Raw genomic sequence first — 12,647 nt, 5'->3', positions numbered from 1 at the left:
GCCCACTGTTTATATCTGGGTTCAGGGGGTGTGCTCAGTAGTATTATTCCCTTGACAGATGTATTCCCATAACTGTCATTTCAGTATGTGTGCTTGATCAATAAGCTGACAGGTTGTGCATGTGTGGCCATACCTGTTTCTTGTGTGACATGGAGAAACACTTTAATTTTGCTACTGCAGTTAGGACACTTTTGAATGGACTTTCCTTGTTGTGAGCTGAGTGCCTGGCATTGGAGCCTGTCTTACCCATTTCATTGAAATTGAAGCAGAGATGAATAGTTGCATGCACACTGAAAAGTTACCAATACAGCAATTTAACAATGGCTACAACAGTGATAGCAGTGGCAAACCTGCCTGCAATTTCCCCTCTTTAATAAGAAAAACGAAAGTCTTTGCCTGAGTAAAAACACTTCTGAAGTGAAACTTCATGAAATATGTATTAGTATGTATGATCCCGTGGATATATGTAGTGTTTAATCAGGGGTAAAATTATGGTAAAAACAGACAACTGCGAGAGAAGAAAATATATTGAAGTATAGTATGTAACATTGAGAAGGAGCCAATTTAACGAGTGACTCGTAGCTTGATTGTCAAAGAAGTCACAGTGGACCCACCTAACTCCCCAACCACCCCAATAATCTCTCCCCCCCCCCCCCCGAAGATTCTGGGTTTTCAGACCTCTGTAAATTTACCCTCATTTTAAGACACTCCTTTTTTACAGCCTGATTTTCTCAGATTTGTTGAGGTCTTAAAAGGGAGGTTCCACTGTACAACCAACTCTAATCAGAACTGATGACCCAAACAACATGCATACATAACCCTTACCTTTTCTTTTTCTCCTTCCTCAGGTAATGATTTTAAACAGAACCGTCCCCTAATTTCACAATCGAACGGTAATCAGCGACTCAACTTGGCGCGCGAGCAGGCTCGACGGAAAGTTGAGAACACGGCGACAGAGCTGTGGTACTACATCAACGCTCGGATGAAAGAACTGGCCGCCGCTTCCGGGACTGGCACGCTCAACAACATGGTCAGAGGCATGCAGTCAGATCTACAGGGATATCAGACGTAAGTGACATTTTTTAATTTTGTTTAAGTTGCCATGCACATCTTTGTGGGTAGTTTAATAATCAAAGTAACATGTATTCATCAACACCCAAAAGATCAATTTGTGCTTGATTCTTCACAGCTAGTGACCTTTTCTTGACTGGCTTGTTTGTGATTTTATACTGTTGGCTGTGGTTGCTTGAACCCTTTGCCCCCATTCTGTCAATTTCAAACTTTGAACAATTATACAATTTATAGCCAAGTAACTACAGCAAGTTTCTGAAACTCTTCACGCTCACACCCCGCAGAAAGCAGGTGGAAATGGAAACAGATATACGCCATATAATTACATCTATGATCTAGGTAAAATGAAAGCAAACGTGAAAGTAGGTTGCATTGTGTATAGCGGGTATTCAAGAATCTGCATATGGGTTCTCTAGCGTGTGATGTTGGGTACTCTGATTTATGAAATTAAATTGATAAGGACATAGAAAACCCACAGTAAGTATTAGTATCACACAGCACCTTGATTTTGTGTTTCTTTATTTGTTTATTCATTTATTTATTTATTTGTTTACGTCAAAAACAGGATTAAGTTTATTACATTTGTTTATCTATTCATGTATGTTATGCATGTATTTATTAACGTATGTATGTATTTCTTTATTTAATTATGTATGCATTTATTTATGTTTATTTATTTATTTTGATCACAGTGTGATGACAGACGACTTCGGAGCCTTGCGTGAAGCGGGTGGAGATGGAGAGTTGCAGCGAAAGGAGTCGCTGAGACTGGGAAACCTGGTGCAACGCCGGCTAGAGTATTTGCAGGTATTTGTTGCTGTGGATATAATATGTCAGAATAGTTGTCAAGCAAGGCATTTGTGGTAAAGTGGGGACCCTTTCAAGACCCCATACCCTTCTCCTTTTTTGGGGGACCTTTTTCACATTTTTCTGTTCATAACCTCTGTAAATTTCCCTGCATTTGAAGGCTCCTTATTTTTTAAGACCACTGCATTACCCAGGTCAGTGGTTAAAACTTGATAGATCCTGTGAAGTTGCTGACGCTATCGTGTTCAAGTGAGACTATCGTGTACAGGAAACATTGAGTCATCAGCTTTCTCCCAGCGTTTATCGATACCTAATGTTCTCACTCCTCAGTAATTTGAATGACTATACCCCCAACAACCTCCGTGTTTTTTCATCTTGCAGAATCCGAAAGATTGCCAGCGGGCCAAGTACGTCCTGTGTGATCTGCAGAAAGGCTGCGGCTTTGGTTGCCAGCTTCACCACGTCACGTACTGTCTGGTGGTGGCCTACGCCACGCAGCGTACGCTTGTGCTGCACTCCAAAGGGTGGCGTTACGCCTCCAAAGGCTGGGACTCTGTCTTCATGCCTCTCTCCAACACCTGTACTGAGGTGTCGGGATCCACTGTCCACTGGGGAGGTGAGTGGGGAATGATGAAGAGGGGTGGTTGGCAGGGATGGTGGTGGTTGTAGTGGTGTGTGTGTGTGTGTGGGGGGGGGGGGAGTGTGGTGAAAATGATTGGGATTCTGTCCCCATGCCCCTCTCCAACACCTGTACTGAGGTGTCGGGATCCACTGTCCACTGGGGAGGTGAGTGGGGATTGATGAAGAGGGGTGGTTGGCAGGGATGGTGGTGGGAATGGGAGGGTTTATGTGTAAAAGGCTGGGACTCTGTTCGAGGTGAGTGAGTGAGATGTAACTGGCGGCTGAAAGAGGGGGTTCGAACAAACAAATGAACAAACTTTATTTTATGAGGATATAGGTTTGGGGAGGGGTTTGCGAGTCTTTGGTTACTGAAAATGTGATCCAGGAAAGTAGGGGTTTATTGCTGTATAAGGCTGGGGTTTGTCATTCTGTTCAACACCTGTACAGAGGAGTAGGGGTCTATGGTGCACTGGGGAGGTAAGTGGGGGATAATACTAATAGGGAGGTCGGATGTGCAGACCTGTTTACCCTTACGATTTTGGCGTAATTTATTACGATTTTCTGCAAAAAATACGCCATTCCGCTATCCGTGTCAAGACTACGATTTTCATAAATAAAAAAAATGTAAAAAATTTTTTATTTTTTTATTTTTTTTTTATTTTTTTTTTTATCTATTCACATGTTTGGCATTGTTTTTTTCAATGGCAAAATGGGGTGAAAAAGCACAGGACTGACCAGAGATCATGTCTGTCTGATGAGACGCTGGAGAGCCTTATTCTAGTGGTGAAGTCTCGCCCTCACTCATTCGGCAAGCGCAAGTACAGTAGAGAAGCGCTTGACACACTGAAAAAGGCCTACTACGAGCAAAAGAAAAAGAATCAGTGATGCATGTGCTTTTGATGTGATCTTCTTTGAAATTATGATGACTACAAAAACTGACTGATGTGTGAATGATGGATATATGTGCATGATTGCGTTTCGCAGACACAGTTGTCATGTGCATTGTAATTGGCGACGAATGCTGGATGATTACTATTTTTGTGCCAGGATTACTATTTTTGGGGCTGAGCATTACTCCAAAACACTTATGGGGGTAAACAGGTCTGGATGTGAGTGTGGTGGGGGTTGTTTTAGGGAGTACTCCGTGATATGTAATATGATTTTGAAAAGAACAGATTAGGGGTATTTATAGCAGCAGCTCTCTTATAGTAACAGATCCTGCAATTAAGTAAACTCATATTGTTTCTTCCCGCAGTGTCCAAGAGTCAGATGGACGCGGCCAAAGTGATACAACTACCCATCGTGGACAGCCTTCATCCTCGGCCCGACTTCATGCCGCTGGCTATTCCAGAAGACCTGGCTCCACGCCTCAACACGTTCCACGGCGACCCACCGGTGTGGTGGATAGGACAGATGGTGCGCTACCTCATGCGACCCAACTCACACCTGCAGGAGGAGATTTCATCATCAAAACAAAGGATGGGCTTCAAAGGGCCCATTGTAGGGTGAGTAGGTTTCACTCTCTGCTGTCACTTAGTTGTTTTGTTTTTTCTTACACTGAGTGCAGGAGTTTTTGCTTCCTCAATCCCTCAGACAGCTGCATATCTCTGTGGCATATTCTGATTACTTTCAGGATTTCCTCCTACTAAGAGCTAGCTGGGGTGACTGTTTTTCGATAGGTTTCAGCTTTGCTGCTTGTAGTAACACGCCCTTCATTTAATTTTCTTTTTCTGTTCAAATGAGGATTTCAGATAGAACTTTGCCCTTTTTCTTTGGGAACTCAAATAACCAAAGGGAAGTAAGCGCTCTAAATGCATACGACATGCATAATGGAGTAAGTGAAAGTTATACAGAACCCATCTCCTGGCACCTGAGAGAATAACAAGCATTGGAATGAACAAGCGACTTTCATCCTCATTATTATTATTATTATTTTGGGGGGAAACTCAGTTCAGCCCAAATGGTATGCTGCGGTCAAAATGTTATCATCATCATCATCCACATTTTACTTCTCTATAATGTACATTGCTGTACTTAATTTCTTGAGAAGGACTTTTCCTGTCTCTTTCTAAACACTGTTTATTTCCCCATTCAGGGTTCACATTCGTCGCACGGACAAGGTTGGGGTGGAGGCAGCGTTTCACGGCCTCGACGAGTACATGCAGCATGTGGACGCTTACTTCAACCAGCGTGAGCATCGTGAATCCATCCCACAGCGGAGAGTGTATCTTGCCACTGATGACCCTTCTGTGCTAGCTGATGCTAAGAGGAGGTAAATATGGAGTGAAACAGACAGCAGAAATTATCCTCAAGGATCCTGCTTTTGAAGAGGGTCGGGGGAGTGCCACTATACACAGTTCAACAGGGGGATGAAGTTAAAAAACAAAACAACTTCTGGTCAGAAAGTCGCAGAGCAGAATAATGGAAACTGCAGTGATTTTGACAATTCACCAATTGGCTCAACATACACATTTACGCTGGATGTTGCAAGGTTGATGAAGGTCAAAGTTTGATAAGATGTTCAAACTGTCGCATTCATTTTGTTACTTGGAGGAAAACGCTCTGGGACTGAGGGGGAAGATAGGGGTGGGGGGAGGTTATTTTGTTTTGTTTTGTTTTTTGTTGTTTTTGTTTGGGGGCGGGTGGTCTGGTTATTGAAACCCAGATGGGGAAGCTTTGGTGATACATTGAATTGTGTCAGTTCCATCTAGCCACTGATGATACCCCTGTCCTGTCTGATCCGAAACATAAGGGACTGAGGGAAGGGAAAGAACTGGTATTACACTGTAAGATCAACAGCTATGGACAACAACTTTCTCATTGAAGACAATTGTGGACTTTACCTTTGGTTTTGTTCGTTTGTCACTTTGATGCTTAGGTTATACGAACAGGGTTAAAGGGTGAAAGTTTAGTGCACAGTACAGTGGAACCCCCCTTTTAAGACCTTCAAAAGTCTGAGAACATGAGGTCTTAACAAGGAAGGAGTCTTAAGATGGAGGTCAATTTACACAGCATATCAACCACAAATCTGAAAAAGCAAGGTCTTGAAATGGAGGAAGCCTTAAAGGCTGCCATACTCGTAGCGTTCATTCATTAATTCATATTGTTTACATGTGCCAATAATGTTATAAAACTGTACCTAAGGGGATATAATAACGATTGGCTGTAGCTTTCGAACACAGACAAAATTATTTCAGTATTGCAAAGTGGTGTTGATAGTGTCGAATGTAAACAGAACAGTCTCAAACGCCATCTTTGGTTTACGATTCGTGACGTCAACGGTCTAAAAATAGCCCAAGTCCTGGAGAACTGTTGCTAAACAATGCAATAAATAATTAATTATTTCTCGTAATTGGTAAGGACTTCAAACCTAAAACTTTGCAGGAAGCTTAATTTATACATCCCCGCAACGATGGGAAAAGCCCTGGAAGTAATTAAACTAATTAAATAGGACTATGTCAGCCTTTAAATTGGGGGGTCTTAAAAGGGGGGTTCCACTGTAATAGAAATACACTGTGAAATAGAAGTGAATCTGCCCTAGTGGAGACCGTCTCTTGATCACAGACAACCTCATGCCCACTCCAAAGGATCCCCGACTAATCTTTTTCTATATAATTCACCTTCTACAGCAACCACCTGTCTAATATGATGAAATCTCTGATTTTTCAATTCATCTTTTTTAAGCAGTTTAGAATTTCTGTTTTATTTATTTATTAACTTTTGTATTCACATGCAGTTTGTAGAGGTTGTAGGTTGCCAAAGCGAGAGAAAGTTTCTGTAGAGATAGCAAGGGTAACGATTGTGGGGCTATAATGATTGCGGTTATTTTGCTTGCAGGTACTCCAAATATGAATTCATCAGCGACAATGGAATATCTCGTTCAGCTGCATTAGGATCACGATACACGGACAGTTCATTACGGGGCATTATTTTAGACATCCATTTTCTGGCCAACACAGACTATCTCGTCTGCACATTTTCTTCACAGGTAAGGAAATGCTAGTCTACTGATTTGATTGCAATAAATATTTGAATTGTGTATTTAAAACAGGAACTTGTAGATTTTGTTCAGGAGAGAGTGTGTGTGTGTGTGTGTGTGTGTGTGTGTGTGTGTGTGTGTGTGTGTGTGTGTGTGTGTGTGTGTGTGTGTGTGTGTGTGTGAACTGCTGCTTTGGATTGTCTGATGCCTCTTATGGATAATTTGTTTATGAACTCGCAAGTAACTTACTGCGTAGGATCATTTTCTTAGCACTCAGTTGTTTGTGTTGAAGATATCCCAATTCTTGTTCTCTTTCCATAGTCTCTCTCCTTTTGCACAGACAGCTAAAATGCTTCTCTCACTGTGCAGGTGTGTCGTGTAGCATATGAACTCATGCAGACATACCACGGAGACGCTTCCGCCTATTTCCGCTCTTTGGACGATGTTTTCTACTACGGCGGTCAAAATGCACACAATCTTCGTGCAGTTGAGCCTCACAAGGCAAAAACTAAGGATGACCTGTCATTCGACGTGGGTGATCTTTTAGGCATCGCTGGAAACCACTGGAACGGCTTTTCTAAAGGCACGCACAGAAAGACTTCAAAGTCAGGATTGTTTCCTTCGTACAAGGTGGTGAATGACATTGTGGCTGTAAAAATGCCCACCTATCCGGAGGTGAAGGAGGAGGAGGAGGACGCGGAGGGGGAGAGAGTGGGCATTGCCGTGGACTACGGTCACAGATGATGACGGTGTTGTGTGTGTGCATTTTTGTGTCTCTTGACACTGACACGAGTGATTTTTGGTCCGTGTGTGCTTGTATGGAATCCGGTGCTTGTGCTGTGGGTGGCTGCTAGAAGGTTTGAAACTTTTGAACATCTGTTTTAGGGGTGTGGGATGCTGTCTTCTTGTGTTCACTGTCAACATTTCCTGTGGCCATGACAAAGCATGCTGCCAGGGAAGATGTTGTTGGGAGACAGAATCATGTAGTGACATTTTCATCAACAATGCTGTAAAACTTAAAGGATTAATTTTCACTATGAGAACAGTTCTACACGGATGTTTTTTCTTTGTGGCACATTATGAAAGAACGTTAAATTATATACATATGTGTGGGTTCTAGAAATGTGTGAGCGGCGGATTGGGTGTGCTGTGTGTGTTAATTCTTCTTGTTAGCGTTCTTTCATTGTGAGAAGAAAGAACAGACAGTCACTTCAGATTCCTATAATTCTTGAAGTGTGAAATCGACACGTTGTTTTCAAGAGACTTGTTTCCACATTTGTGTTTTTATTTGAGTTGTTTCAAGGTGCTTTGAACACAAAAATCAGAAACCACATTATAAAGACAAGAATTTTGTGTAATGATGATATGTTTGTATGCTTTGATTCTGTTTCTGTTTTTGTTTCTGTTGCTTTGTTAAGTTTGTTTCAGTTCTTGTTTTGAGTGCATTGTTCATTTTTTTCTCTGTTTGTGTTAGGATTGCTTTGTTATTTATTTGCATCATGTGTGGCACTGAATCCAGACCAGCCGCAAAAGCAGCAATATATAATGCAGTGGAACCCATCTTTCAAGACCTAAAAAAAAGCAGTGAAAATTATTATTATTATTTTTTTTTTTAACAGAGGTTATGATCTAGTCTAAAAAGAACAAGGTCTCAATAGGAGAGGAGTCTCAAATTTGGAAAGGGGGGGGGGGGGGGTGTGTCTTAAAAAGGGGGTTCCACTGTAGTACAGGTACTACACAAGTGAGTATTGACTCTGCAGGAAATGTTTTAATTAATCATGGTGACTTGTGGCATTGTGCAATGACCGTTATTCAGAGTTCTTGCCTGCAGGCTTCAGGTTTTGGAAGCACATTTTCCTTTCAAAAAGGATCTTAATCTAATTTTAGAGTTAGATTTTTGTTACTGGAAATCCCTTTGTATGTAATGGGTATACTAAATTTTTATGTGAAAAAAATCAGTGGAGAGGTGTTTTTTATCTCCCTTTTTTGTACAGTTGGGCAAGTTATACAGTACTCCATTTTGATGAGAGAAAAAAAATAATTGGAGAGTGGTTTTTTTTTTATCCTTTTTTGTGTGTACAGTGGAGCTAGTTGGATTCCAAAAAGTGTATTTTTAGCAGGAGTGTTCGTTAGTAGTTTTAACATTTATTCAGGGATTTGTATCTCTTGTTTGTGCAGTTGGGCTATAGTTATACTAAATTTTGATGAGAAAAAATTCTTTGGAGAGTGTTTTTTGGTATCCCCTTTTTTTGTGTACTGCGGGGCTAGTAGGATTTCCAAAAGTATATTTTTAGCAGGAGTGTTCGTTAGTAGTTTTAACATTTATTCAGGGATTTTTATCTCTCTTGTTTGTGCAGTTGGGCTAGATATACTAAATTTTGATGAGAAAAATTTCTTTGGAGAGTGGGTCTTTTTATGCCTTTTTTTGTTTTTTTGTACAGTGGGGCTAGTTGGATTCCCAAAAGTATATTTAGCAGGAGTGTTCGTTTGTAGGGATGACATTTATTCAGGGATAACATTCAATACCCGACACATATTCCAAGACAGTTGTCTGAGCTGACTCAGTGTGGAGAAATCCTTTGCAGGGCATGTTTCAAGACACAACTGCCATGTTATTCAGTATACATGTTGCTAGAATGAATTTTTAGAGTTTTGCAGCAAAGGCTGGTGCTTTTACTCCAATCCATACACCCTTCATTTTGCTCCCTAAAATTTTTGCAGGGTTGAAATTGTTTTGTATACACCAATCCCAGACAGTATTTTTTGTTTGCAGGTGCAAATTTGATTTTGTTGATGAACAGGCTCTTGTTATCTGTTTTGCGCACAGAATATTTAATGTGAGCTGTAGGTTAAGCTGTACGTTACTTGTTTAAGTATTTTGTGTTTGTTTAAATCAGGAGATAGTTTTGTAACCACATTAATTTAACAGTTCATTTTTGGCTCACAAAGTGTAGCCTATGCGATCGTAACTTTGTCTGTCTGTGCGTTTGTGCGTGCGTGTGTGTGTGCATGTGTGTGTGTGTATGTCTGTGGTAGAAACTTTAACATTTCCGAGTCTATGTGTGAGTGGTTATCCAAGACTATGGATAAAGCTCGCATAAGATTACGTCACGGTCAAAAGTGTTTGACGTCAATTAATGCATCATGACGGCATGCCTCCCTGTAGTCTTTCTCTCTCGCGTGGTGTGTGTGGTCTCGGTCATTGTTATTTTGAGCGGGCCGAGACTATTTGGCAGTCGTGTCCCTGTAAGTAGGCTACATGCAGACACAGACAGATCTAGATCTAGTGTCTCTCTTTCTTGCACAGTGTCACCTAAGCTTACTGTGTGTGTGGGTGTGTATGTGTGACGGAGTGATTGAGTTTGTGTTACTGTTTGTCTATTTCTTACGTGAGCCTTGAAGGCTTCGCCTCTTGTTCTTTGTGTGTATGCATGCTTGAGCATGCGCATATGTGAGTGTGTGTGTTTTGAAGTCCACTGACAGACTTCATTGAAGCCTTCTTCGACAAGTACTGTTACTGTAAAAAAAAAAAAGAAAAAGCTTATTGTGAAGATGAAAATGTGTGAAAAATGTCAGAGGATGGTAGAAAAAAAGACGAAGAAATGTTTTTCATTAACCTTGAACGGTTGAAAACGACGTTAAACACCAAATAAAGAAAGAAAGTGTTTTTCATAATTATCCATGAGTGTTTTTGTGTAAACCTTAAATCTGATGTACAACTTGGTAAGACATACCTTCCTTGCCTTGCAGTCCTCTTCATTAACTCATTCGCTGCGCGTCGGAACTGGAATTCCGACACCTGTGTTTAGCGTTGGCTGCGTGCCGGCACTTGAGTTCCGACGGATATCACGAATTTTTAACGGTGTAAACGGTCCTGCTGACCAAGGGAAACAACCCCTGCAATGAACTTCTATCTGTCTACAGTGGTACCATTCACTGTAAACAGTTCCTTCCCTTAAATTGTTGGGATTAATAAAAAATTTGTTGACGGTGTGCGACCCACGTGTTTTGACTTTTCCAAGATGGCGGATCGTTCTGCTGAGACGTAGTAACTTGAAAAGAGTGCTAGAACGTGTTATTCAGTACGGTTCTGATCTTGACCTCAGTGATGATGATAGTGGAGATGATATTTTAGATTCTGGTGACGATTTTGTGCCAATGGACGATCATTTGGGTGATGATTCGGGCAATGCAAGTGTCGATCATGACATTGTGTATGATGAACCCATGACGTAGAAAGTTTTTTTGTTTTGCTTCAAATTGGATATTTTGCGTGGATATGAAGACAACAAAAGGTATGTACTTTCAAATGTTTCATATATTTTCTAAAAGAGTAAGTTTCAAACTTTGCAAAAACATGAGGTATGTAAGGTTATCTTGTGTTGTTGATTTTTAATATTTTTTTCAAAATGGCTCTAAATCGCGCGTTGGCAGGGAACACAGGGGAAATTTAGCTGCGCAGCGAATGAGTTAACTACTGCAGATCTGCCCAGGCTTTCACATTGGATAAGACTATCCTTCCTCTTGGACACATTTTTTATTTTTATTTATTTATTTACGAGGATTTATATCGCGCACGTATCTCACCACACAAGGCGACTCAAGGCGCATGTTACCTATTAATGCCGTGTGAGATGGAATTTTTTACACAATATATCACGCATTCACATCGGCCAGTAGATCAACAGCCTATAGGCGCTGCTGCATCCACCTTTCACGGCCTATTATTCCAGGTCACACGGGTATTTTGGTGGACATTTTTATCTACACCTATACAATTTTGCCAGGAAAGACCCTTTTGTCAATCGTGGGATCTTTAACGTGCATACCCCAATGTAGTGTACACATACCAACATTCAACAGCCTGGTGACTTTCTGTGCAAAGTAGATATGATTTTTAGCCCCCCACGGGTTAGGGGGAGTCCCATATTGGTTGGGACGAGAAAGAATTTACCCGATGCTCCCCAGCATGTCGTAGGAGGCGACTAACGGATTCTGTTTCTCCTTTTACCTTTGTTAGGTGTTTCTTGTGTAGAATATGGTCAATATTTGTAAAGATTTTGGTCAAGCAGTATGTGGGAAATGTTGGGTCCTTTGTACTGGAAACTTGCATTCTCCCGGTGGGGTAGTGTATTGTACTACGTTGCGGGCCCCTGGAGCAAGTTTTTGATTGGTGCTTTTGTGAACAAGAAACAATTGACAAGTGGCTCTATCCCATCTCCCCCCTTCCCTCCGTCGCGATATAACCTTGAATGGTTGAAAACGACGTAAAACACCAAATAAAGAAAGAAAGATATGATTTTAGTAATTATTTCACAGATTGACACAGGTGTCAGTTTAGAAATTAATTCTTTAAAAAAAAAGACCTGCAGAGAAAGCAGTACAACGGAACCTTCCATTTAAGATCTCCAGAAATCTGAAAAAAATCAGGTCTTAACAAGGAGGGAGTCTTAAAGTGGAGGTACATTTACACAGCTAGGTTATGAACAGACAATCTGAAAAGGCAAGGTCTTAACCCTTACACTGGCGCAATTCTGCAACACATGTTACATAGCCACTGGTGAATTAACAGAGAGAAAAATAAAGAAAAACGGTCATATAGGTTTTCGTATCCATGGGAGGTAATCGGAACCGACCAAACAGACTGAGCCAGTAGCGCGACATATGTCGTGACAACCAGGTGACAGTATACGTAAAGTAGCGCGACATATGTCGCGACAACCAGCCTAAGGGTTGGAGGGTTTCACTGTATGCTGGGTTTGGGAATGTGTTTAAGTGGAAGGGTGCTCTTCTTCTGTGTAAAAGCTTGGACATGACCTTAGGTGGCTGACAAGATTGTATACACAGGGAGGAAGGTGCATGTATCTCAAACTGTGTTTGTATGCATTTTCTGTACTACTGTACTGTCATTTTACTACTGCTGCTGATGTTTCGTTTTTGTTCGTGTGCCTAAACTCCTACAGTCCTGCATTATTGTGGACTAGCTTTCCTCAGAAGTAAATATAATTATTCATTTGTAGATTATCTAAAGCAGGAATCGCAAACATCTATTTCTCTGCAGGTATTTATGGACTAAATCATGAAAGCAACTGTAGTTCATAGAGTATCTATTTAACTTTGAATATTTGCAGATGTGTTCCTCCATACCTTTTGAAACGGACTGATTTAT

At 41.0% G+C, this 12,647-nt stretch overlaps 1 protein-coding gene across 2 annotated transcripts in view; it reads left to right on the top strand.

Moving 5' to 3' along the window:
• Positions 1 to 7,526, top strand: part of LOC138953094 (alpha-(1,6)-fucosyltransferase-like) — a 68,215-nt gene extending 60,689 nt beyond the window's left edge. For both annotated transcript variants that reach the window (XM_070324875.1, XM_070324876.1), the window contains exons 5-11: positions 849 to 1,068; positions 1,764 to 1,878; positions 2,260 to 2,494; positions 3,755 to 4,004; positions 4,595 to 4,771; positions 6,337 to 6,487; positions 6,848 to 7,526. In XM_070324875.1, coding sequence (XP_070180976.1) covers positions 849 to 1,068; positions 1,764 to 1,878; positions 2,260 to 2,494; positions 3,755 to 4,004; positions 4,595 to 4,771; positions 6,337 to 6,487; positions 6,848 to 7,222 — 1,523 coding nt within the window. In that variant the 3' untranslated portion in view covers positions 7,223 to 7,526. The remainder of the gene's footprint in view (positions 1 to 848; positions 1,069 to 1,763; positions 1,879 to 2,259; positions 2,495 to 3,754; positions 4,005 to 4,594; positions 4,772 to 6,336; positions 6,488 to 6,847) is intronic.
• The last annotated feature ends 5,121 nt before the right edge of the window (positions 7,527 to 12,647 follow it).

This window comes from Littorina saxatilis, linkage group LG17 (assembly GCF_037325665.1).
Source record: "Littorina saxatilis isolate snail1 linkage group LG17, US_GU_Lsax_2.0, whole genome shotgun sequence".
In the NCBI taxonomy this organism is placed as follows: Eukaryota; Metazoa; Mollusca; class Gastropoda; order Littorinimorpha; family Littorinidae; genus Littorina; species Littorina saxatilis.
Note: the sequence above shows the minus strand (reverse complement) of the source record. Positions and strands in the feature narration are given on the sequence as shown.